At 57.7% G+C, this 24,608-nt stretch overlaps 1 protein-coding gene across 50 annotated transcripts in view; it reads right to left on the minus strand.

Annotated features, from left to right (window-relative positions):
* NCOR2 (nuclear receptor corepressor 2) overlaps positions 1 to 24,608 on the minus strand; it is a 244,179-nt gene that overhangs the window by 152,402 nt on the left and 67,169 nt on the right. For all 50 annotated transcript variants that reach the window (XM_024348140.3, XM_024348138.3, XM_016924593.4 and 47 more), the window contains 3 exons: positions 19,598 to 19,819; positions 10,944 to 11,071; positions 8,031 to 8,208 (listed from right to left, as the gene is read on the minus strand). In XM_024348140.3, coding sequence (XP_024203908.2) covers positions 8,031 to 8,208; positions 10,944 to 11,071; positions 19,598 to 19,702 — 411 coding nt within the window. In that variant the 5' untranslated portion in view covers positions 19,703 to 19,819. The remainder of the gene's footprint in view (positions 1 to 8,030; positions 8,209 to 10,943; positions 11,072 to 19,597; positions 19,820 to 24,608) is intronic.

The raw sequence follows: 24,608 nt of genomic DNA on the forward strand, positions 1-24,608 counted from the left end.
GCCATTGTATTGCAAAAGCAGCCACAGGCAACGGGGAACAAATGGGCGTGGCTGTGTGCCAATAAAACTTTATTTACAAAAACACACTGAGGGCCAGATTTGGAGCTTGCTGGAGTTTGCTGGCCTCCTGCTCCAAGCAATTCACAAATCTTAATCCACGTAACTGTCATAACCACCGTGGGAAGTGGGATTTCTGTTTGACGACATGCCCAAGGCCACTCAGCATCCTACCTTGGAAGGTGCTTGAAGGGGGAGGCTGCAGGGGCTCCCACGTCAGAAATGGCCACACATCTGTTCACCCCACAGAACCGTGGGGCTGAGCCATGTGGGGACCCCACGTGGGGTCCCAGCCACACATCCGTTCACCCCACAGAAACATAGGGTTGAGCATAAGCACCAAAGCAGCACCCCTTCCAGGGACCCAGAGTGCAGGACCTCCAGAAACTCAAGGCAAAAGTGTGTGTGGAAGAAAAACTCCCTAGAAAAAGCCTCAGGAGTGTGTATGCACGTACCAGTGGGTGTGGGGCCCTCACTGCTCCCCAACAGGAGGGCAGGCAGGGGGCCATGGGCATCTGACCCCACCCACAGCAAACCATGGACAGCTCATGCGTCTGGCACCCCCGGGCCTTTGCACAGGCTGGCTCCGCTACCCAGAGTGCCCAACAACCCTTCTGTGCCAAGTGACGTGAGACGTCCCCACGCCACCGCCCAGGCCCTCACTGCGGTCCACCTTGGGTGCTTGGCTGGTCTCTCCCTGCAGCCTATGTCATTTCTTGAGGTTCTTAAGACAAAAGGTGGCAGCAAACATGGCACCCAGAGCCCGGTCGCACAACTGGTGGCAAGAAACATCTCCGCTATCCTATCTCTGCTCTTCCACCTGGACCAAGAAGAGAGATAACAGAGCAAGGACAAGGATGTGGAAGGAAGGGCTATGGGGGCCAGGCCACCCTAAAACTCTGAGAGCAAACTGCTCGTCCCACCTGGGAATAATTCTCCAAAGCAACATTAACAAAAAGAAGGTTTCCATCCCCAGGGCTAACAGGCAGCACCAGGAGTAAAAGCAGCAGCTGGCAACCACTAGCAACACTTGGAAAAGTTGCTGGAAACTTACTTCCTTTAAACTCTCCATGGATAAAAGCCGTTGCCTTTAATGGGTTCTTCTTTAAGTTCGGGTTTAGCTTTTATTCGCAGCAAAATTGCACAAGTAAGTCCATCACCTGATGAACAGATAAATAAAACATGGCATATCCATACAAGCAATGTGAAGGGCCGGACGTGGAGGCCGAGGCAGGAGGATCGCTTGAGCCCAGGAGTTCAAGACCGCCTGGGCAACATAGCAAGACCCATTCTTTATTTAAAAAAAAAAAAAAAAAAAAAAGGAATGAAGCACTGACCCAGGCTACCTTGTGGATGAACCCCGAGAATATGATGCTGAGTGGAAGTGGACAGACATAAAAGGCTGCAGAGTGTACAATTCCACTTACAAGAAATGTCCAGAATAGGCAAATCCAGAGAGATGGACAGTGATTCGTGGTTGCCAGGAAAAAGGAGGAGGGGGAAGTGGGGGGTGACATGGTTTGGCCGTGTCCCCACCCAAATCTCATCTTGAATTGTAGTTCCCATAATTCCCACATGTCGTGGGAGGGGCCAAGTGGAGGTCATTGAATCATGGGGGCGGTTTCCCCCGTCCTGTTCTTGTGATGGTGAGTGAGTTCTCATGAGATCTGATGGCTTATAAGGGGCTTTCCCCACTTTTGCTCAGCACTTCTTGCCGCTGCCATGTGAAGAAGGACGTGTTTGCTTCCCCTTCCACCACGACTGTGCGTTTCCTGAGGCCTCTCCAGCCATGCAGAACTGTGAGTCAACTAAACCTTTTTCTATTATAAATTACCCTGTCTCGGGTATGTCTTTATTAGCGGGGTAAGAACAGACTAACACAGGGAGTGACTGATTAATGAGTATGGGGGTCTCCTTTTGGGGTGATGAGAATGATCTAGAACTAGACAGGTGACAGCTGCACAACATTGTAAATGTCCTACAAGCCAACGAGCTCTTCACTTTAATGTGGTTACTTTTTTGTGAACCGCCCCTCAACTGAAAAAGAAGAGGCAAACCCGGATTGCCAAGAGCGCTTCCCCTGGTGCGGGGTTTCCCAGGACGGGGGCTGAGGGAGCCTGGCGGTCAGGCCTGCAGGTGCACTCCTGATGACTGTCCACCTTCCCACTCACCCAAAGCTGCAGGGAACAAAACAACAAACTAATACACCCCGCACAAGTTGCCAGGGGGCAGTGGGTACCTTTTACTCATCAGATGCCCCTGGTGTAAAACTTCAAGCTAGCGTGAAAGAGAAAAGTTTATTATGCAAAACTGAAGACACAGAGGCAGAAAAGCCCCTCGGCTCCCCTGTGCCAGCTCCAGGAAAAAGCAGGGCCCAGCTTCACGCACTCCCAATACACCCCCTACTCCGGCCACAATGACAGGTTCTAGGACAGGCATGGGCCCACTCATGGTGAGGAGGAAAAGCAGTTTGGGGCTAGAAATGCAGAGAGGAGGAGGAAGAGTTCTCTCTTTTTGCTGGCCTTGAACCTGGGAGGAGGAAGGCCTGGAGTCACCGGCTTCCTTCCTGCTAACACACCAAGACCCTGTGAAAGATGGCAGAGCCAAGGGATGAAAAGGGACAGGGTCCTGAGGACATCGTGTCACCTAGATCAAGCTGTACCTGAAGCTAACCAATGCTGGACTTCAGTTATGTGAGCCAGAATTCATGTTTAAATTTGATAGGGGCTGTCTGTCCCCCTTAGGGATTTTCAGAGATAGTGCTATTTGTGACAATTCTAAAGTCCCCAAAACAAAGTTCGGTGAATTCCCAAGGAAGTCTCTGATGCCACAGAACTCCGGAGGCTGAAGAGCAGAGAAGCATCAGAAAACAGGAACACGGTGGGGCAGAGGGGGCACACACAGAAAAATCCCATCAAATTCCTGCCTCAGGCGCCCAGCTGAATTCCACACAGCAGATGCAGAAAACCTCTCAACTCGCTCTCCCAGGCATCTTCCCTTGCTCAGACTTTCCAAATCTCTTCACAGCCTGGAGCAATTACTGCGGCCAGGCTGGCCAGGCCCCAGCACCAAGCTCATCACACCCCCACCTTGTGGTCCAAGCAGAGAGGAGAGAGAGACAGACACAGAGACGAAGACAGACAGACAGATCGAGAAACAGAAATGGACATAGATGAAGACAGAAACAGAGACAGAAAGACAGAGACATGGTGACAGACACACACAAAGAGAAAGAGATAGAGATAGAGGGACACAAAGAGAAAGAGATGGAGAGGCAGAGACACAGACAGAGACAGACACAGAGACTAAGAGAGATCCCAGAGGGCGCACCACAGGCAGAGGCATTCCTGACAAGAAGAGGGAAAGCCAGGCAGGCAGAAAGAACCACAGAGCAACGGTAAGGGACGGAGACCCTCCAGAACCCACAGAGCAACGGTAAGGGATGGAGACCCTCCAGAACCCACAGGCCAGAGCGCGCGGACATGCTGGAGAGGCGGGCAGGCAGCAACTCACCCCTCGGGCCTGCTCTCTGCGCAGAGACAAAACGCGCACCTGGGGGACAACAGCCCACTCAGGGGTTGGTCACCCTCCAAGGCTGGGCCCTGAGCTGCCTGCGCACAAACACATGCACACACACGTGCACATGCACACACACACGCACACACAAACACACACACATGCATATACACACATGCACACACACGCACATGCACGGACACATGCACACACGTGCGCACATAAACACATGTACACACGCGCAACACATGCACACTCACGCACACACACAAACACGCATGGACACACGCACGCACACACAGGTACATGCACGCACACAGGCACATGCGTGCACACACGCACACACACACACACAAACACGCATGGACACACACACAGGCACATGCGCACATACACACACACGCGCGCACACACGCACACACACCCGCACCCACACACAAACGCACACACACACGCACGCGCGCATGCGCACACACACCCTGGCCTGCTATCCATCCAGGCCCCACTTCAGGGGAGTTGTTCAAATGGAAACATCTCTCCCAGGAGGCTGAGCTAAAATTCTCTCCTGCCTTCTGTAACAACAAAACAAAACAAAAGAGGAGAAAGCAGATTCCAGTGCTAATGGGGGATGCCAGGCAGAGAGAGGAGGGCACCCCACCAGGGAGACCAGAGGGGACCCAGAGCAGCAGGTCAACCTGGAGGCAGGCATGGGGTGCACTCCCAGCTGCCTGGGCCTGAATCCCGTTCCCCTGCGTCCAGCTCGCTCAGCCTGGGGCTGTCTACAAAAGGGGGTCACAGACCCAGCCTCCTTGGGCTGGGAAGAGATCAGGGAATGACACTGGCTGGGCATGACTTGGCACATGGCAGGCAGTCGGCGCTCACTTAATGGCACCCGCCATCACTGCAGCATTCTTACCACCGTGTGAATGCCTCCTGCGTGCCAGCCTCCTGATAAAGGAGGTGCCTCACCCTAGGGGTCCACCATTCAATCCAATCCGGCCGCACTGGGCAGAAAAGGGGACCCTGTAGGCCTGAGTGACCACTTCCCTCCCCGGGGCTGTCTCCCAGTCCCCACCGCCCACCCCTACTCCTGCTGCAGGAGGAGGATGGCCTTTGCCCTGAGGCTGCTAAGGAGCTTAGGGTGCCCCAGGGCTGTTCAGGGAGGGGCCCGTGTCACAGCTGGCCGGGAACCAGGCTACAACAAGGATGAGGATGCCACCTGGCCACAGCCCCACCCCGGCCTGGGCAGTCAGACACAGCTGGGTGGCTGAGTGACCCTGGGGGACTGAAGCCTCTGGGGACACTGCCTGCGATTCCCCCACCAGCCCTGCCATCGGCATCCTCTGTGGAAGCTGGAGAGAGAACAAGCCTCCAGCCTGGTATGTCCTGAGCTTTACTGAAACCACAGCAAACTCCCACAGCAGCAAACCACAGGTGCTTAATCTGTGCACATCCTCACCACTGCCACCGTCTAGGTTCCACTTTCTGTTTCAAAGAGGAGTGAAATCAAAGGGCTGTGGAGGGCACTGGAGGCGTGGCAGGCCCCAGGCTGGACACACACGTGGGAGGTGTCATTCTCCAGCCAAGAAATGGCCATGGGCCAAGCACCCCCAGGTGCCCTTGTCCGGCTGGCTGTGAGTTGTGAGTTCCTGCAAGGGCTGACTGGGCTCACAGGACCCTGGACTCCAGGCGAGTGGGGGAAGGAGGGGGAGCGGATGGGGGTAGGGGGTGGGGGAGCAAGGGAATGGGGGAGGTGAGTGGATGGGGGAGGGGCCAGGCCACTGGTGGGAGATGATGGCAGGCAGAACCCATGGGTGAGGGGCGGCTGGGAGGTGAGGGGGAGGGGCAGGTAATGAAGGCAAGGACAGATGGCTGCGGGGCTGGGTGGCGCTGGGTGGTGGCTGGGAGTGGCTCTGTGGTAGGGAGGTTGCCCCAGGGGATGAGCAGGGAGAGATGGCAGGAGCCGAGGAAGCAGGGGGTGAAGGGGAGTGAGCAGGACAGGGGGGCTGTTTGGGTGGAAAGAAAGAGAGGGAGGAAGGTGTAGAAGGAGAGAAGGAAGGGGAGGAAGGGCAGGAAGGATGTGCTGGAAGGGTTGGGCGTCGGGGCAGGGATGCTGGCTGGGGTACCCGAGGGGGCAGTGCCCGAGAGGAACTGGCATCGACACCAGTCCCAAGCCCAGACCCAAGTGCAGGCGGCCCAAGCCCCAGGCCACAGAGACCCCCTTCAAGGCCAGCAGGGCCCCTGTGGCTGAATCTCACACCCCAGGAGGACGTGGTGGGGCTGCAGCCTCAGCCATGAGTGGCCTCGAGAGTCCCCACAGGGCTAGCCACAGGTCTCCCCTGCCATGCAGGCCCTGGAGGGCAGCCAGGACTGGAAGGAGAGAGGAAAGAGGAATGTGCCTGGGGGAGGGCGCTCCTGCCGAGGGCACAGTCGGTGCAAAGGTCCCCAGGTGGGAATGTGCCTGGCGTGTTTGAGGAACTCCAGGGTGGCCTGGGAGGCTGTACGTAGCGGTTGAGAGGGCTGGTGCAGGGAGATGAGGTCAGGGAGGTGACGGGGCTGGATCACGCCGGACCTGCAGCCCATGGCAAGGATTTTGGCTTTTTCCTGCTTGAGACAGGAGCCATGGATGGTTTGGAGCACAGGGGGGAACACACAGGGGGATGCAGTCGTCTGCCTTTATAAGAGCCCTCTGGCTGCTGCTTGGAAGATAAACTGAAGGGAGAAGAGGGAGGCAGGAGCAGGGAGACCCAGGAGGAGGCTACTGCAAAGTTACCGGAGAGCAATGACGAGCTCAGGCCGGGGGTGGCCTCAGGTGTGGGCAGAAGGCTGGAATTGGGATATTTTAGGGCAGAGGTGTCAGGATTTGCTGATGGACTGGAAGTACGCAGGAGAGCAGGGAGGTGGCCAGGGTGGAGTCCCTGAGTGCCAACAAGAACACAGCTGCATCCGCCGGGGGAGCTTCCTGAGTGGGCTCTCAGGCGCATGTGGTCTATTGGCTAGGAGTTCATTAACTGACCTCCACTTTCCTGTGACAACTTGGTGAGGCAGGGGCTGCCCCAGTGGCAGGGAGGCCAAGCCAACCAACGACCACACAGACACCCCAGCCCCTCCCTCCCCTGGCCCCAGAGGCAGCCCTGTGGGTATCTGGCAGGTGTGCAGGTGTCGGGGCCACAGCCACTCAGAGCAGGAGGGGAAGCCCAGCCATCCCAGCCCCAGGACGGCACCCCCACCTCCTGCCAGCCCAAGCCCACCCCAGGGATATCCCAGGTTCCACGCAGGTATCCTCTCTCCCCAAGAGAAGGCCAAGTCTGGCCCAGGTGGCCTGGCCCCGCAGCCAGACCACCACCCATGCCGGCTCACGGGTGCCAAGTAGTTCCCATGCATGGGGCCCACAGCCGAGCCCTCTACCCACATGACCAGGTGACACCCTGCCCACAAGGTCCCAGATCAGTGAGGAAGAAACGGGGCTCAGAGAGGCACAAAGGCAGCACAGCTGTGGAGGTGGGGGTGGTGGAAATCGCACCTGGGTCACCTGAGGGCAGATGGACGGAGGGCCCTGGGATAAGTGAGTGTGCCCAGGTGAGGTCTGGACCCACCTGCAATGCCAGGCAGCCCCCCATGGAGATGCAGATGAGCCTAAAGCTGTCTGGCTCCCCTGCCCAAAGTGCATCCGTGGTCCCTCAGGCCTGGGTGGCTGCAGACTCAACCCACGCCAGCCCGGTGCCACAGGGTGGCCCAAGGAGCAGCCAGACTGGGCAGTAGAAGGAGGCTTTGTCATTCTAGGGGTCCAGGCCATGTCCTAACCAAGCACCGCCCCTTTAGTGCTGAGCCAACTCTGTCTCATCTCACTTTGCGGGACTCTGGAGTCTCCCCTCCCTGACCCTTAAGAATCCAGAAGCCTCAGGCGCCTGGCAGAGCCCTGAGCTGTCCACCTCGCGGGCCGGGGTTCAAGGCCCAGGGGGCTGCCTGCTGTGCAGGGCTCGAGGCAGGGGTCACCGAGCCCCCTGTTCCAAGCAAGCATGGAACCAAACAACCCACCCTCGAGGAAGCTCTCAGAATGTGCTGAAAGCTGACCACCGACCACAGGACGGTCCTGACCCCCATCGAATGGCAGCTCTCTGCTCCATGGCACCCCAGGCCCTCCCATCCCAGCTCTCCCCTCCCTCACGCCAGCTACCCCGTGACCACAAGCCTATTCCTGCCCCAGGGCCTTTGCGCTTGCTGCTCTGCCCACCTGGAACACCTTCCCCACTTCTTCCCACACTCTGGCACCTCCAGAGACCCAGCGCCTGCCCTCTTCCTGCCACCCAGCTCTGTGCACCCGGTGCTTGGCCCACCTCCAAGCCTTTGCCCGAGCTGCCCCCTCCCTGCATACCTACCCGCCACCTCCCACCCAGCCCAACCAGCAGCAGAACCTCAAGCGGGAGAGGAGCTCCCAGCTGGGGGCCCAGGCTTACCTTGGTGAGGTCTTCAGATCCCACAGGCTGGCCCGTGGCCAGCAGGGGTGACGGTCGCAGCAGGGGGTCAGGCAGCAGCTCTAGCCGAGGGCGCTTGCTTTCAATGAACTCCATCTCTGACTTCCCCAGCTCGGGCAGGTATGAGTGGGACTCTGGCCGCAGGTGGAGCTCCTGGGACCTGCGGGAGGTGAGGCATCCAACGTCACATAGGAGATTGTGGCTCTGAGAACTCCCGAGGCCCCGACCACCCTCTGCGCCGAGCATCTACTGCGCGCCGTGCTCCGTATGATCCTGCCAGGAAGGTGCTCACAGGAGCCCACCTCCCACGATCCCACAGCAGGGCAGGACTCCAATGCAGCGCTGCCTTCCTTCAGGTCCACATTCACCGAGGACATTTACAGGGAGGTAGTGTGCTACGGTGGCACTGGAACACCCCAGAGTGACTGCCCCTCCCTCGCCACGGACCACCCCACCGTCCCCACCTGGGGCTGGCTACAATGCAGAATCTCCAGTACCATCTGAGGCCTACTGAGTCAGACTCTGCATTTTAACAAGATCGCTGGGTCGTTCACAGGCACAGTCCATCCGGGAAATGCTGTGAGCCTAACACAGATAACAGCACCCGTGATGCCATTTCCCTCTCACCCACGCAGGGCAGACATCGCTGGCCGATCGCAGAACTCTTGCTGCTGAACCTGGCCTAACCACCTTCTCAACTCAGCCTAGCAGCCCGGTGCAGAGACTGGAGCTGCCCAGTTTCCCCAGCGACTGGCTCTCCTGAACCCTCCTCCGCAGTGTGCCTAGAGAGGGCATGGCCTTGCCTAACTAAGCACACCCCACAGAGCTGGGACTCCTGGCCTCCACCTCTGAGGCTCTAACCATCACCCACCAGAAAGAGCCTGAATATGGGCCTTGCTGAAATGCTTGTCCCAGAGGCTAAGCAGGGAATCCACAGCTGTTCCCCTCCTGCACAAGCCCTGCCTGGCCTGGCCCTCGCTGTCCCGCCACTGCACTCCTGCCCCAGGGCCTTTGCATCTGCTGGGCTCTGCCTGGAGCACTGAGACCTCAGGCCCTCCACGTGAGCTCCTCCCCTTCATGTCGTGGTGCAGATGGCGCCTCCTTGTCCCAGGCCAGACCACACTACACCCGCCTGTCTGCTCTCTCTCCACTGCCCTCCCACGCGCTTGGTGACAACAGGTGTTTCCTGGCCACCTCCCCCACCCATGAATGAACGCAGGGTGGTTCACCTGTCTTGTTCATGGCTGTCCCCAGGTATTGGCGCACAGTAGGTGTTCAATCAGTGCCTGTAGACTGACCGAATGCTGCCCACTGCAGCACGGGCTGGGGCCGTGTTGCTGGCCCCCCCGGGGAGCGGGGCAGCCACCCCTCTGTGCTCACCTCCCTGGAGGGGCCTCAAGTCCTTGTCCCTCCAAAGCTGGGTCCCAAGACATCCCCCTCTTCAAGGCCCAGAACCCAGGGCTTCACCATTACATAGGCTTGGCAGGAAGCACATGGTGTTTTCTCTTAAACATGATAGTGGCACTGCAGTGGCTCAAATAATGTCCTCCCAAAATCCACGGCCACTGGAACCTCAAAATACAACGTCCTCCCAAAATCCACGTCCACTGGAACCTCAAAATATAACATCCTCCCAAAATGCACAGCCACTGGAACCTCAAAATATAACATCCTCCCAAAATGCACAGCCACTGGAACCTCAGAATAAGACCTTCTTTGGACCTAGGGTCATTGCAGATGGAATGAAGCTAAGATGAGGCCATCCTGGATTACGATCACTGGGGTCCTTGTAACACAACAAGAGAACACAGAGACAGACAAGGAAATGGCCACGTGAGACAGAGGCAGAGGCAGAGATTGGACCGATGCAGCCACAGCTGAGGAACGCCTGTAGCCCCCAGAAGCTGGAGGAGACAGAAAAGCATCCTCCCCTTGAGCCTTCCGAGGGGGCGCGGCGCTGCGGATGCCCTGACTTCAGATCACGGGAATGCACTTCTGTGGCTTGAAGCCACCCAGTTTGTGGCACGTTGCGACGGCAGGCCCAGGAAACCAATCCAGGTACAGAAGGCACGCTGCCTCGGCCTCCCCTCCTCCAGACGCCTGCGCCCACCTGAGTTCACCAGCCCCGCCTGATCTGGGGCCCTGCCACACCTCCGTGGTACCATGAAGGGCTGGGGCCTGGTGCCTCGACTTCTAGTCCTGGCTGAGTAAACAAGAGCCCATCCCTCAACCTCGCAGCCTCAGCTGCCCCATCTGAGAAATAGGCACAATTCCCCACACCTCAGCCGTCTCCAGCAGAAGCTCCTAGAGAAGATGGGAGAAAGAACGTGGCCTACCGATCCCAAGTGAATGCATGGAGAGCTGGCTCTGACCCAGCCCTGGCCCTCCCCTTGCTGCAGTCCCTCCAGCTCCCCACCCCACCTCCCTCCCACTCCCCACCTCCCTCTCACCCTACCACCTAACCTGTTCATTCCCTTCCCACCTGGATCAAGGAAAGTAAGGCTGGCCCAGCACAGGCACACACCAGAGGGCGTCCTCTGCCAGCTGGAGAAGAAGGAAGAATGGGAGGAGAGGGCAGGGGCCCCAGGTGTGGACTCAAATCTTCCCACAGAAGCCCAGCCCTGCTGCAGCCCAGCTTGGAGGTCCCCACTGCTGCCTAAACCCACAGAGGCCACTGAAGTTCCACGCTGGAAGTCTGAGGGCCACGTCGCTCTTCCCTGCTTGTCCCATCCTCACCCCGAGTCACGCCCACGCCAGGTCAAAGGTGAACACACGGCCCGACATCCCCTCATTTCACAGGACCCTGTGTGCTCCTGCTCTGCCACGGGCCTCTGCTTCTCCATCTGAGAAGGAGCTCTCACGCCCTGGACAGGGAGGCAGCAACTCTCTCCTCACCGTTCATTCCCGGGCTGGAACTCAGACAGCAGGGAGGGCCTCCGCCGCTGGGGCTGGATGATGGAGCCGGGCGACAGGTGGGAGGCATAGTCGCGGGAGTGGTGCTGGTACTCCAGGAGCCCGACGTCCTGCAGGAGGGGACAGAGGAGTGGTGAGCGTGGGCGGGCACGGGCATGGCGGGGCACGGCAGGGCACAGTGGGCAAGGCCGTGGACTCCCTGCTCAGGCTCGCTCCTGCCCTAGGCAGATAAGCCCAAGTCCTGCAGGGAACTTCAGGGACCATCTGGCCAGAGGCTACCCTTGGGGCCGAACGCCAAGGAGGAGAAGGAACACAGACAGCTGAACGGCCCTGGGCTGCATCCTTCCCACACAGCATCCCAGGGACCCACGATCACGCCCACCTTCCAGATGAGACCGCCAAGCCTGGGAGGTCTGATGGGGCTGTCTGAGGCCACAGGCTAATACAGGCCTGGAACCATCCTAACCATGGCCTCTGTCTGCCGGCCATGCTGGCGTTGACTGGGGGGCCAGAGTAGAGGAAGCTGTCTTCGCTTTTCTACCCTCCCACCCCATCCTACCCCTGCCAGGCTGTGGGTCCCTCCAGCCTGAGGAGCTGAAGCTTGGAAACGCAGGCCTGGGAAGACAGGACTGAAGGTGCATACGGCGCAGCATTATTTGTAAAAACAGAAATGCATTTGCAGCAACAACTGGGAAAAGGCCCAACCTAGATGCCCAGCTCTTGGCAGGGTGGGTAAGTGATGCCCACGCGAGGGAACGAGGCTCGGGCCTCACTCGCCAGGAGAAGGATGGATGGTGGCAAGTGACGGCGACAAACACCCGACAGCCAGCGAGGCCCAAAGACCAGGTTTCAGAACAAAGCGACCCCTGACCCCAAGGCCGCCCTGTAAAAGAGGAACTCCCGCTCGTATCACAGCCAGAAGGGTAAGCCTTAGGCAGACCTTCCTCCTTTAATAACACACCATCGTCCATTTGACAAAGACTCTCCTTGCCCACACCTGAGTCAAGCTCCTCTGACCCATCCTCTCTCTACGGGGCCTCGGCCTTGGCCTCGGCCTTGCGGGGCTCTGCCCAGCTGCAGGCATCCTGCTAAGTCAGTCCAGAGGAACCCCCCACCCTCAAGCGCTCCTCTTAGTAATTTTCCATCCACTGACCCCTCCCTCCGCCCTGCGGCTAGGCTATGAGGCCTCAGCTGCCTTGGCCGTATTTGGAGCTGAGCCTGGTCTCTCTCCCTTATTGTGACAGTCTTGACACTGATAGCACAATTGTCCTGTATAGTCTTCCTGCTTAACAAGTGTCCAAATACTTGTTTCTTTAACACATTATCCATTATCATAGGGGGTAAAACTCAATATCAACAAATTAGATGTATACCGATTGCCAAGTACACCCAGATTTGAGAAACATTAAACTGTGGTTAAAAAAAAAAAAAAAAAAAGACAGTAACAAGCCTCTCAAACAAAACAAGACAGGCTTCACTTATGCACCAATTCCAATAGATTAGTTCTGTCTGCCTGGAACACTCAGTTATGCTGTTTGCGGCAATCAGTTAATGATGTCTGACAGGTAAGGCTTTAGAGAGTGGGATTACAAGCGACTTCGTCTCTTCTTGGCACCTTTTTTTAATTTTCCCAATTTTCCATAAAAATCTAGTCACTCTTTTGTTGTCTGGCTTTTTCACCAAGGCAGTTATTTTTGCAAAGAGAATCAGAGACAATGCCAGGTAGGTGCGTTGATAACGTATCTGTTGCAGACCCAACAAAATCAGCACATAAGAGCCCGGGAGCCCAGAGGCCAGGAAGGATGAGCAAGTGGAATCCATGGGGACCCTGGCAGCCTCAGAAGCTGGAAAAACTGGGGAAAGGACCTCCCTGGACAGTCTGATGTAGATACCAAAAGCTGCAAGGCCTCCAACAGAAGGTGTGTCTTTGGCCCTGTTATTCTAACCCTCTGAGCCTCAGTTTCTCCTCTTTGAAATGGGTGCCCAGCCCAGATTAAAGGAGGCCTGCACCTCCTACACTCATCTCCCTCACCTCTCTGAGGGATTCCCCCAAGGCTGAGAGCAGCCTCCAGAAGGCAGAAAAGGCACGAGCCTCCTCCTGCATCCCACAGTGTCTAGCACAAGACTCTAGGTGCTCTCAGTGGGAGGAGAAGGGAGAAGACGGGGCTGGAGGGAGGGAGTGGAGGAGGCCACTGGGCTGACAATGACGCAGCTGCCAGGCAAAGACCTTGCCACACACACAGAGGTGTGAGAAGAAAGCAGCAGGCCTCACAGTCTGCCAGGAGGATCCTCTCCACCCAGCTCTCCCATACCAAGGCCAAGTGGGCAGAGAAGCAGGGCGGACGGTCCAGTCCCTGGGAAGAGGGCCTCGGCCAGATAGTGCCCACGGCAGCCAACCATGGTGGAGGAGGCCCGAAGTGGGGGCTGGGGAGGCCTCTGCATGAACCCTTTGGCCTTCGTTTCCCAATTTAGGAGATCCTCCTAGGAGCATCTTGGGTGCCGTTTCTGCCCAAAATCTGTGGGCATTTTGTTACTGGACCCTAAACCCTGGGAGACACTCGGTCCACACTGGCCCCCACCACTAGGCTTGAAGCAGGTCACCAGGGTTGAGCCCAGGGACTCCCCCAACAAGAGTGCCTGGAGGCTCTAGGGGAAGGCAAGAATTGGGGAGGCCCCACCAGAGAAACTGACCTGAGGTGGAGCCCAAGGGGTCCCATGAGCTGGAATACGCCCAGGCTGGAAACCACCTCGCCACGTCTCCAAGCAGGAGAGCTCCCCCACGTGACAACATTAATCATAAAAAACAACAATAATACCCCACAGTAATAAATTGCCTGTGTGTACCTGCAGCTAAACGCTCTAAATATATTAGTTAATTTCATCCCTACAGCAACCCTGTGAGGTGGGTATTACAAGAAGCCCCACACAAAGATGAGAAAACAGAGGCACAGAGAGGGTAAGTGGCTTGTCCACGTCACACAGCAATAAGGGGTACATTCTGAGATGCAAGGCAAAGGCTGAGCTGGCTTTCTGAGGAGGGACAAGAGGGGACAGTCCCCAGGCTCTGAACCTGTCCCTGTAGGACAGCAGCAAACCTGACTTGGGGAGAGGGAGTCTGACCCAGCTGCTCAGAAAGGGAGGCAGGAAAAAGCCATTCAGGTGATGCCCCCTGGCCTCAGAGGGTTCTCCCTGACCATGGTACCTCTGAAGCTGGAAATCAGGGCCACCAATAAATTACACCCTTAAAACTCCTGGGAAAGGTGAGAGGCCACCAGAAAAAGCCATTCATCCAGGAGGGAATCCCAGCTGGTGCCTTCTTGGCTGGGTCCCAAGGGTGGGGAGGAGTGGCTGGGGGCAGAGAGGAGAAAGGGGCTAGATGCGGGGGGATGTTTGAGCATGGACTGGGAGAAGTTCCTTTGCGGGAGAGGAGTGCCCCTCTCTGGCCCCTGCATGGGGCTCCTTACTCCAGAAGGTGTCAAGGGAATGCCTGGGACTGCACACTGAAAGGAAAGGAAGAATTCAGCCCATTCCTGGACCCTGGATTCATGGGAAAGCAAAGGAAGAATTCAGCACATTCCTAGACCCTGGCTGCATTCACGGGTCTCTCCCGGAATGATGGCGGCTACAGTCAAGAGAGCTCCCACCTCAGGACCTTTGCACATACTGTTCCTGCTGCCTGGAACATTCCTCAGCCAGATTCCCACATGCCTGGCCCTCTCCCTTCCTCCAGGTTCAGCTCCAAAGGCAGCTTCTCAGTGAGGCTCCTCCCCGACCCTCTACTTAAATCTGGGCTCCCCCAACCTCAGCCCTTCCCCTCATCTCCTTCCCAACTCGCCATTCCCCACAAGGAGGTCAGCTCCCTGAGACAAGGATGCTTACCTGTTCTGTTCACAGCTGCACTGCAAGGGCCTGGAAGAGGACGGGCCCGAGACGCCTGATAAGTATTTGCCAGATGGATGGATGGATGGATGGATGGATGGATGGATGGATGGATCTCCCAGCATGGGAGCTCCCACCAGCCTCTCTTTTGAGGGCCAAACCATCCCTCAACAGCCTCTTAAGAGCCATCACCAAGCACCAGGAACTGAGCTGCAAGGGGGCCATGAAGCTAATGGAGAGACCCCCCAGGGCACTCAGGACACTGCAAAGCCTCCCAAGTCTAGCCTCTTCCAGTGATCCCCATGCGCCCACCTGCCCCAGCCTGGCCCAGGCAGTCTCCAGGGTCTGGGAGCCTTAGCCCAGGGCAGTACTACTCCACCAAAGTTCTGCAACATTGCCAACTGCAACAAAGTGGGCACAGAACATGACAGCATGCAGACCTCTGGGGTTGGCGTGACCCTGGCATCCAAGGGCACAACCAACTCTGTCTGACCCTGCCGGACTGGGCCTGGCTGAGCCCCTGCGTCTGTGCAGTGGGACCCCGTATCGATTTGTGGCAAACTGGAAATGAAACAGACCGGTCCTTCCCATAGGGAGTCTGATAAGAGCTAATCTAGGCCAAGAGGCAGCACACTAGGGCCCAAGGCCAAGGCAGCAGCGTCCAGTGTCACAGGCACAGGCCACGCCCACTCCCTTACACCCTGGCTGAGCTGCTTTCACACCATACGGGCCGCGAAGGGCGGCTGCATGGCCTGCAAAGCCTGAAATATTTACAGAGAAGGTGTGCTCACCCCTGCCCTAGGGGCAAAGCCCAAAGTGTACCCTCGGGGCAAGACAGAAAAAGCTACTAAAGGCGATGTTGTAATAATAGCATCGTCATCATTACACTATTGATTATATCAAATGTCTGCTTACTCTGTCCATACCCTGTGGGAAGGACTCTGCACCTATCAACTAATTGGATCCTCACAATCCTTGCTCAACTGATAGGGAAACTGAGGCACGGGACGGTAAGGCCACTTGCCCCGTTTCACAGCTAGGACATCACTGGGGCAGGATGTAAATGCAAGCAATCTGGCTCCAGAACCGGTGCTATGAACCAGTCTTCAATACTGCAGCATAGAGAGGTTAAGTAACTTGCCCAAGGCCACACAGCAGAAAAGAGTCATGCTGGGATTCAGACTCTGTGTCCCTGCTTTTAACTGCATTCCTTTAGCCCATTCGTTTAGCCCAAGGTCTGCAGGAGCTCAGGAGTGTTCAGGGGTCCCAGAGGACTTGAAGAAGAAGGCAGAATGGAGCTGGGCCACAGAAAGCCTGAAAGGAGGCCAGGAGAGGAGGCGGCGTTGATCTCCAGGAAAACAAAAGCTGTGAGCATTTTGTTACTGGACCCTCAACCCTGGAGACCCTCGCTTCCCCAGGACCCTCAGGGAGAGTCATAGGATCCTGCTACTGTCACGGAGAGAAGCTGGGCCCCTGAGGATGGAGAGAATGAGGCACAGAGGGATGCGGCAGGTAGGAAGCGGGAGGGCAGGGATGATGCATATAGAAGCCTGGAGCATGGCTGAGGCTGAGTCAGGGAACCTGGGGGCTTTCCATGGTCTCAGGGTCCAGGCCTCTGTCTGCAAGCACCCCCTAAGTGAAGCCTCCCATTTGTGCTGGGAATCACTCACCAGCAGCCCGCAGATGACGCCAGGGCAGAGCACGGGCAGAGGCAGCGGCTTCCACGGCCTGCACCATTCCACCGCCAGCTCGGCATCCACGGTCCTGTGGTTCCCCAGGGGGTAGAGGCCCTGCTTGGGTCTCCTGCCACCCTTCCAGGAGGAAAGAGATGACTACCCTGCGCTTGCTGCGTGCAGACATTGCCACCGATGCACAGACCCACCAGGGCACTGGTACTGCAGGTGGGGAAACTGAGGCTGTTCCACGTGGCTGTGAGTGGGCCAATGCCACTCAGCAAGCTGAACACGGAGAGGGTTCGAAGCCACACTGAGGTCTCACAGGCTCCAGGGAAGACCTGCCATCAAAGCAGCCCCGTGCCCAAAGCACCAGGAAGAGGACTCTCCAGACAGGAGGGGCTGTCCCAGGAGGTAGGCCTGTCGGGAGAATGTGTGGAGGTGACCTGAATCTGGGAAGGTCACTGAGGCATCCCGTGGATCCCAGCAGAATGGCCTCGGCTACTGTACGAGGAACCAGGACAGCCAGGTTCCCGCCACTGACCGTCCCCTTACCCGGGGGATCTGTCTTTCTGTGGCTTGATGAGGAGCTCAGGAAGGGGGTAGTATCTTTCGAACTGGGTCTTGCCCGTTAAAAGGACAGGAAGGGTTTGAGGGCTGAGGGGCTTCCAGGGAGGGGCCTCCAGATCACAGCCCCCAGCTCACCTCCAACCCACAGCAAGAAAGCGGCTCCACCCTGCAATATGCCCAGGGCAGCAGGGCCCTCCTCAGAGTGCCCAGAACTCTTCCTCCTGCCCTTCAAGAGACAAGCAGGATTCTCTGGATGGGCAGCCCTACCATGAGGCAGGAGGGTCCGATATGGGGCAGCTCCCCCAGGGAGGAGCACACACAGGTGGCCCCTGCTGCCCCCACACAAGGACAGACATGTTCTCACCTGTGGCCGCCAGGCTGGGCCCCACTCACTCCCTGGCCTCAGCCTCCTGCCTGGAGGGGGTGGTGAGTGCTTGGCCCTGTCCACCCACATCCTGCGTCACTGACGGCCCAGCAGGAGAAGAATGGGAGGTGTCTAGGGTCAGCCAGTGACCCCGAGGGCCCAGTTGGGGCAAAGGGCAGGAGGGGTGGGAGGGCAGAGGCCACAGCAGCCTGAGGACTCCCCAAGGCTAGGAGCGGGGTGAGGGCGGTTGAGAAGAGTGGGAACCTCCACAGGACAGGACAAGAAACCAGAAGCCAGCAGCCCCCCCAGGGCAGGCAGGTTCCCCTCTGGGCAGCTGCAGGTACAGCAACAAGACCAAGGAACGGCAGCAGCAAACGGACAGAGCGGGCTGGCCCTGAGCCAGGCGCCGTCTTAAGAACATTCAGCATATCCCCTTTACCCCTCGTGAGAATCTAGGAGACAGGTACTCTCAGTACCCCCACTTAATGGGTGACAAAACTGAGGCTCAGAGAGGTTACGCAACTTGTCCAGTTTCCTACCCTGTGAAATATTTTCCCATTGACAAAATACAGAGCATGATAGTCCCACTCTGGGGTGATCAGGGGAATGCACACAACCATATACACTCAGGGCTTTGAACAACATTTGACCCATAGTAGGTGCTCAGTTAACAAGAGCTCTTCTTTTTGTTGGTGGTGGTGACAGATAAAGACAATGATGACAAAATATAAAATCATTTCCCACCAGGAGTCTATTCCTTAGCCCCAGGCACGCAGTAGGTGCTCAATAAATAGAGGCACGGGGGAGTGGGGGGACACAGAAGCTTGGAGCCCCGATGCTGTGGCAGCCTCCCCACTTAGGGCAATCGCACCTGAGGCCTGTGATTTAACCTCTTGGGCCTCGGTCTCCTCATCTGCAAAGTGGGATGAGAGCACGAGCTGCTCTTTCACAGGGCCGCCTTGGAGAATGCAATGACTCTGCCCAGGGAACTGCCATCCTAAGAGGGATCCACAACGCACCCACTGAGGACAGCTGACTCTGCAAAGCGCCCCAGGGGCCCAACCTACAGGAGGCCACTGTGTCAGGGACTCCCCCAGGCAGGGCCAGTGAGCTTATATGCAAAACCTTCTGCTCACTGATGGAAACGTCCTCCCACACAGCTTCCTTTCTGGTTCTCACAAGAGGGGACAACACCAGCCAGGCAGGACAGACACACACACACACACACACGCACACACGCACACACGCACCCCCAAGGTGGCCGGCAGAGTCAGCTTCACTCCAGCTGTGACCTCCAGGCCTCACATCCCCTCACTCAGCAGCCAGGAGGTCACAAGGGGGAGGCCCACAACTCTGAAAGCCGCTTGGCAAACACCCAGAGACATGGTATACAGCAAGCACCCCATAAATGCCAAAGGAGCGAAACCAAGGCCCATTGTCCTGGCCACACCATGCAGTGAGAGAAGAGGCAGGAAATGGGGCCCCCGCTGGGAAGTGGGGTGGGGTGGGGTGCGGCTTAGGAGACCCGACCAGGGCACACATGTGGGCAGGCACCGAGGCCCACCTGCTCCCAGGGCAAGCCATCTGCCCTGGCCACGGGGCGGGCTCCCCAAAGACACAGCCAGCACCCTGGACCCTCATGTCAGGGAGGCGGAAACGCAAGCTGTGTGGGGCCTCCTCATCGCAGAGCCTCGAGCCTCACCAAGGTGAATACACACGGAACGGGAGGACAGGAAGGAAGGGGAGCTGTGACCTATCCTGCCCCCTTGCCCCCTGGAAGCCACCCCAATCCTACCCAATACTGCGGCAGCGGGGGAGCAGAGGTGAGGCTAGGCTGCAGGAAAGTGAATACAGCAGGAGCTCCACATTCGCGTGCCAATCCCACTACCAGTCCAGAGAGGGCAGAGCCCCAGCTCAGCCTGGCCCCAGCCTCCATCTTCCCAGCTTTAAAATGGGAGCAAAGAGATTTTATCAGATATTCTGGAAAAGGCTTCAGACACCAGGAGTCTCTGTGGCGGCCTCCCCTCTGCCCTGGGAGGCTCAGAGCCACATGAGCCTGGCTCCCAGGAGAAAGGAAGGGGTGAAGACTCAGTGGAATGGAAGAAGGGTCTCAAAGGTAGCCCCAGGCGCACACACGTGCACCCCCTTACCGTGTGCGTCCGGGCAATCTGCACTGGGTAGGAAAGGCTGTGGGGCGGGTAGCGGGGCTCAGTGGCCCTCCACGTCTGTGCCACAGGCTGTGTGGATCCTGACATGGTGGTGGGGGTCGGAGGGGAGCTGCTCCCAGGCCCCAATAAGCTTTCTCTTAATCACCACCAAGGATTAAAAGCCAGTCCTCGTCATCAGCTCACGGGCCACCCCGTCACTGGCACCTGCGGGAAAACAAGAAAAGAAAAACAAGATCAGCCACGGGGCAGCTGGCTCCTCCGTGCACAGGTCCCTGAGTCGTTCCTGTGGTCCCGTGAGGACACGCGAGCACCCAGGGGCCTGCCTGGACCCTCCTCCATCCACTGCCACACTCACCTGTTCTCCGGGAGCACAAGGAGACAGGCATGGCGTTCAAGGTCCCTCCGAGCCATGCAAGCCACGCAAGGGACCAGAGGCCTCCTCCCCACCCAGGCCTTCACCCGGCAGGCACAGGGACTCTGCGCTGCCCTCACACCACCCAAATGGCTCCCAGCCCCCCTAAGCCCATCCAACTTCACTCCATGGCCCCCGGGTTTCTAAGTCACAGGGCAGAGTTCCCAGAAAGCACCTGTCCCAGGAGGGGCGGCCGGCAGCAGGGACAGCACACACCGCTGTCCCGGGCAGCAGGGACAAGGGCCAGCTCAGGCGGGCCACAGGCCACAGCATGACCTGGGCAAGGCTGTGACCCTGTGCAGGAGGCTGACACCATGACATGGGACAGGACTGATATGAGGTTAGCCAGACGCAAACTAGGAGGTGGGATTAGGACACGGAGGGCTACACCAGGAAGAGCCAAGGGCAGAATGACAGCCAGTCGGGCCCTGCAGCCTAGGGATAGGTACCCCAAACGGCTCCTGGGGCAGATACTGGAGCCTTCCACGGGAGAGGATCTACTCGTGGCCACGCCAGAGGAATAACACGAGGCGGGCTAGCAGCTTTACAGATGGAAAAACAGCCCCACAGAGAAGACACGGCCCAGCCAGGGAGCCACGGGGACCCCTACTCCGAAGCTGCCTTTGCCAGGAAACCCCTAAGCACCCCCCACCCCCAACAAGGCTTCTCCCCTTCCTCCGCCAGCCACAGCTCCACGCCACCTGCTGGGCTTACAACAGGGTCCCATCCCAGACCAAGGCCCCCTCCACACTCTCCCTGAACCAGCCCCTCAGAAAAGGTGTGTCCATCAGGTCCTGCCTCATGCAAAGCCCTCTCCAGCACCCCCACAACTGCACACACCCCCCAGAGCTGAGGGAAATGCACCCTGGCACCGGGACCCAGCGCCTGGATGTGGGCCTCCAGTGGCAGAGGACTGAGGCTGCACCACATGAGGTCAGGGGTCAGGAGGGGAAACAGAGCATACCCAGCCCTGCAATTTCATCATAACACCCCCTCCCCCAACCTGAAGGGGTAACCGTCCTTCTCCAAGCAGGAATGCCCTGGAGGCCTAATGTGGAGGGGCATTGGGAGGAAGGTTAAGGTTGGGGGCCCTGACTGCCTCCCAGGCCCCACCTCATCTCTCATTAGTGTAGACTTGACCCTCCCTCCCTCCCCAGGTGCCAGGGATGGTCATGTGACCCGGTCCTGGCCAATCAGAGTCCTGCATGCTTCTGGGCCAGTGACTGTCTCAAGGATGAGCCTGTGACCCAATAGGAGTCAATGAGAATCTGCCTTGAGACTTTTGCTGCTGGAACCAGGAGAAAGGTGCTCTCTGCTGGGGATCTAAGCTGGGAATGAAAGCCTGGAGCTCTGGGGGCCACCATGCAGCAGGAGCCTGCCTGAGACCCACGCCCACCGGCAGGAAGGCAGGGCGAAAGGGCGGTAAGAGCAGGTTGTGTCCGATGGTGGCTGGAGGCAGGTCGAAGCCTGCTCACTTCATTAGGGGAGCCAGGGCACTCCTTCTGCACGTTTTGTCTTTGGCAGCCCAAGCTGGGTTTCTGTCACATGCCACCAAGAATTCGGGCTCACACAGGGAAAGAAGGAGTCACAGAGGAGGCTACCCCTTCAACTGGCTGCTGTCCATCCTTCAAACACAGAAAAGCCAAGGAATTCCGGAGCCAAGACTGACACATCTACCACCACCTCGGTCCTGCCTGCGTGGGCTTTCCCAGCCCCGAGACAGGATGTATGGCGCAATTCCCGTGAACATGGGAACACGTCCCGCTCCACCATCGCTAAGCTGCGTGGCCTTGGGCAAGTCACTTGCCCTCTCCGAACCGCCAAACACACAGTGTTCCCTAAACATCAGACATTCATGTGCCACCCCCGCGTAGGGACTTTTTTATAGAGATTACCCAGGCGACAGCCGTCTAGCCCCGGGCCTGTCACTTTCATTCAGTTAGGCATAACTTTACTTACAAGAGAAGCTTATTATCAGCATAGGTATACAGAAACCCAGTACTATGTGGAATAAATAGGAAGGCATCGGAATCACAAGCGCACTCCCACACACATGAAGACGTCTGTGCATATTCCGACTGCCTAAGTCCTCCTGCAAGGACCCCAGGAAAGGCCGGGTGGCGGACAGCAGGCACTCAGCAGCTCCCAGCACACAGTAAATGCTCAGCAAACCAGAATGCCTAATACTACTGTCACCAGGACTGTCAACGATGCAGCTGCAGCCCAGTCACCAGTGACGCTATGATGGGGAGGCAAGGCACAGCTAGCCCTGCCCGGCCCCAAGAGCAATGAGACATCCGTTCTGCAGCCAGAAACAAGAGTCTGGCCCTGGGAGAGAGAACAGCTGTGGCCACCAGGACCCAGCCCTGTTCTAAAATTCTTCCTGCTAGAGCTCGGCTCAAAGTCTGCAGACCCTGGTCATCTCATGCAGCAAAGCAAATTCTATTCCCTTCTCTCTAGGTGCTAAACAGTTCCCGGTCTCTCGGAGGAGATAAGGCCGTCACTTCTGCAGGGTGCTGTTCCCGAGGTCTGCCCCTCTTTCAAGGGCACCACGGGCAACTTCCAAATTGCTATTGGATTTTGAGTTGCACAAGGTGGCCGAGAGGCCTCATTTACCCACAGCTTTTCTTTCCTCCTTTGCCCAGTGAGATGCTGCCTGGGGGTGACAGGCCCCTGACACACGCTTACCATGGTGCACACGGGCACCAGAGACCAGGGAGGGTGACACCTTCCTAAAGTGCCCCGCGCCTGGCTGGCTGGCTTTCCACTGCCTGGGATTTACACAGTGCCCACCCCGGAGCATGGGGCTGGAACCTCGGCCCCTCACCTACCAAGGGGTTCCCCCACCAGCCCCCCACCCAGCGCCTCACATGCCGGTGGGGCCTGAACAGGGAACAACTCCAGTAACCTCGTGCCACCCTCACTCACCACGAGCTTAGGAAACCCAGTTTCCAACCCCTCCCGACCTGAGCCACGTTTCCTGCCAACTCGAAAAAAAACAAATGTTAGGGAAACGGTTTGGCGGTTCCTCAAAAATTTAAACATAGAATAACCATATGACCCACCAATTCCATTCCCAGGCATCCACCCAAAAGAACTGGAAACAGGGACTCAAACAAAACACGGTATGCATGTTCATGGCAACAGAATTTACAGTAGCCAAAAGGCAGACCCAGCAAAAATTCCAGTCCATCCCTACGATGGAGTATTACTCAGCCATAAAGAGGAACGAAGGACGGCTGTGTGCTACACCACACATAACCAGAAAATGTTATGCTGAACCAAAGAGGCCAGACACAAAAGGCCACGAACTGCATGACTCCACGGATATGAAATGTCCAGAACAGGCACATCCACGAGGCAGAAAGGAGACTGGTGGCTACCAAGAGGGCAGGGTGAGGCAGGAATGGGGCCTGCTAATGGTTACAGGGTTTTACAGGGCAGTGATGCAAAGGTTTTGAAACTTGATAGAGGAGGCGGGTGCGCAGCACTGCGAATAGGGAAAAAAATAAGCTTTGACTTTTCATCAGCAGGTTTGGAAGTGAATGCCAAAAAAAATGATGACATCATTTCCTCAAAGATGGGGGCAGGAGAGGATGAGGGAGCCCCTCCAGGGTCTCCAGGATCTGGTCCTGGCCAAAGGAGGTTCTGAGGATGGATCCGGGCTGGAGGGGGAATTCAGACACAAACGCCCCATGTCGCCGCTGCGTCTGGCTGCGGTGGGGTCAGAAAGGGTGGGCGGCATTCATTTATTTACATACACACTGTGGTCTCTGCTGAGCCCCGGGCTAGCGCTGGGGACTTCCTGTGAACCCGGCGGGGTCCAGGCCCTGGAGGGTCTCAGGCCAGGGGCTCTGCCCAGCCCTGGGGAGAGCCAGGAGATACGAGGAAGAAGAACTTCCAGAGGGTGAAGGCGAGGGGATGGAGAGTGCTCCAGCTGGAGGCGCCGCTGAGCAAGAGCAGGGAGGTGAGTGCCAGCCGGTGGGGGGTGAGCGCAGGCTTGGGGGTGAGCCCCCGCCAGGCGGTGAGCACAGGCCCAGGGGTGAGCGAGGGCCTGGGGGTGAGCACAGGTGCTGTTTATGTTTGAGAAATTCATTGAGTGAATATGGGGGGAAGTGGGGACAGAGTCATTCAGGGCCCCATGGGCTCGGGTAAGGATGGATTTTGTTCTCAGGGCAGTGGGGAGCCACAGAAGGTGGTTGCGGGGGACAGTAAAGGGTCAGTGTTTTACGAGCAAGCACTGGGGACAGCAAGAGTGGATCAGGGAGACCTGGGGAGGCTCCTGCAAATGTCCAAGAGAGGGGACACTGGGGGATCAGGGCAACAGCGACAAAGAAGGGGAAATGGGCAGGTGGGTGAAAGTCAGGAGGGAGGCTGACTCTGCAGGCCGCGGAAACAGCTCGCTGCAGGAGTCCCGCTGCACAGGCCTGCTGCGAGGACCCTGTGCCTGTGGCATACCGAGAGGTGCCTGGGGAACAGCAGGTGCTCAGCCATGCAGAGTCAGGGGGGTCAGGCCTCCAAGGAGAACAAGATGGTGCCTGGGTGAGGTCAAGGGACTTGCAGATCTCAGGTGGCCGGGAT

The sequence above is a fragment of the Pan troglodytes genome, chromosome 10 (assembly GCF_028858775.2).
Source record: "Pan troglodytes isolate AG18354 chromosome 10, NHGRI_mPanTro3-v2.0_pri, whole genome shotgun sequence".
Classification (NCBI taxonomy): domain Eukaryota; kingdom Metazoa; phylum Chordata; class Mammalia; order Primates; family Hominidae; genus Pan; species Pan troglodytes.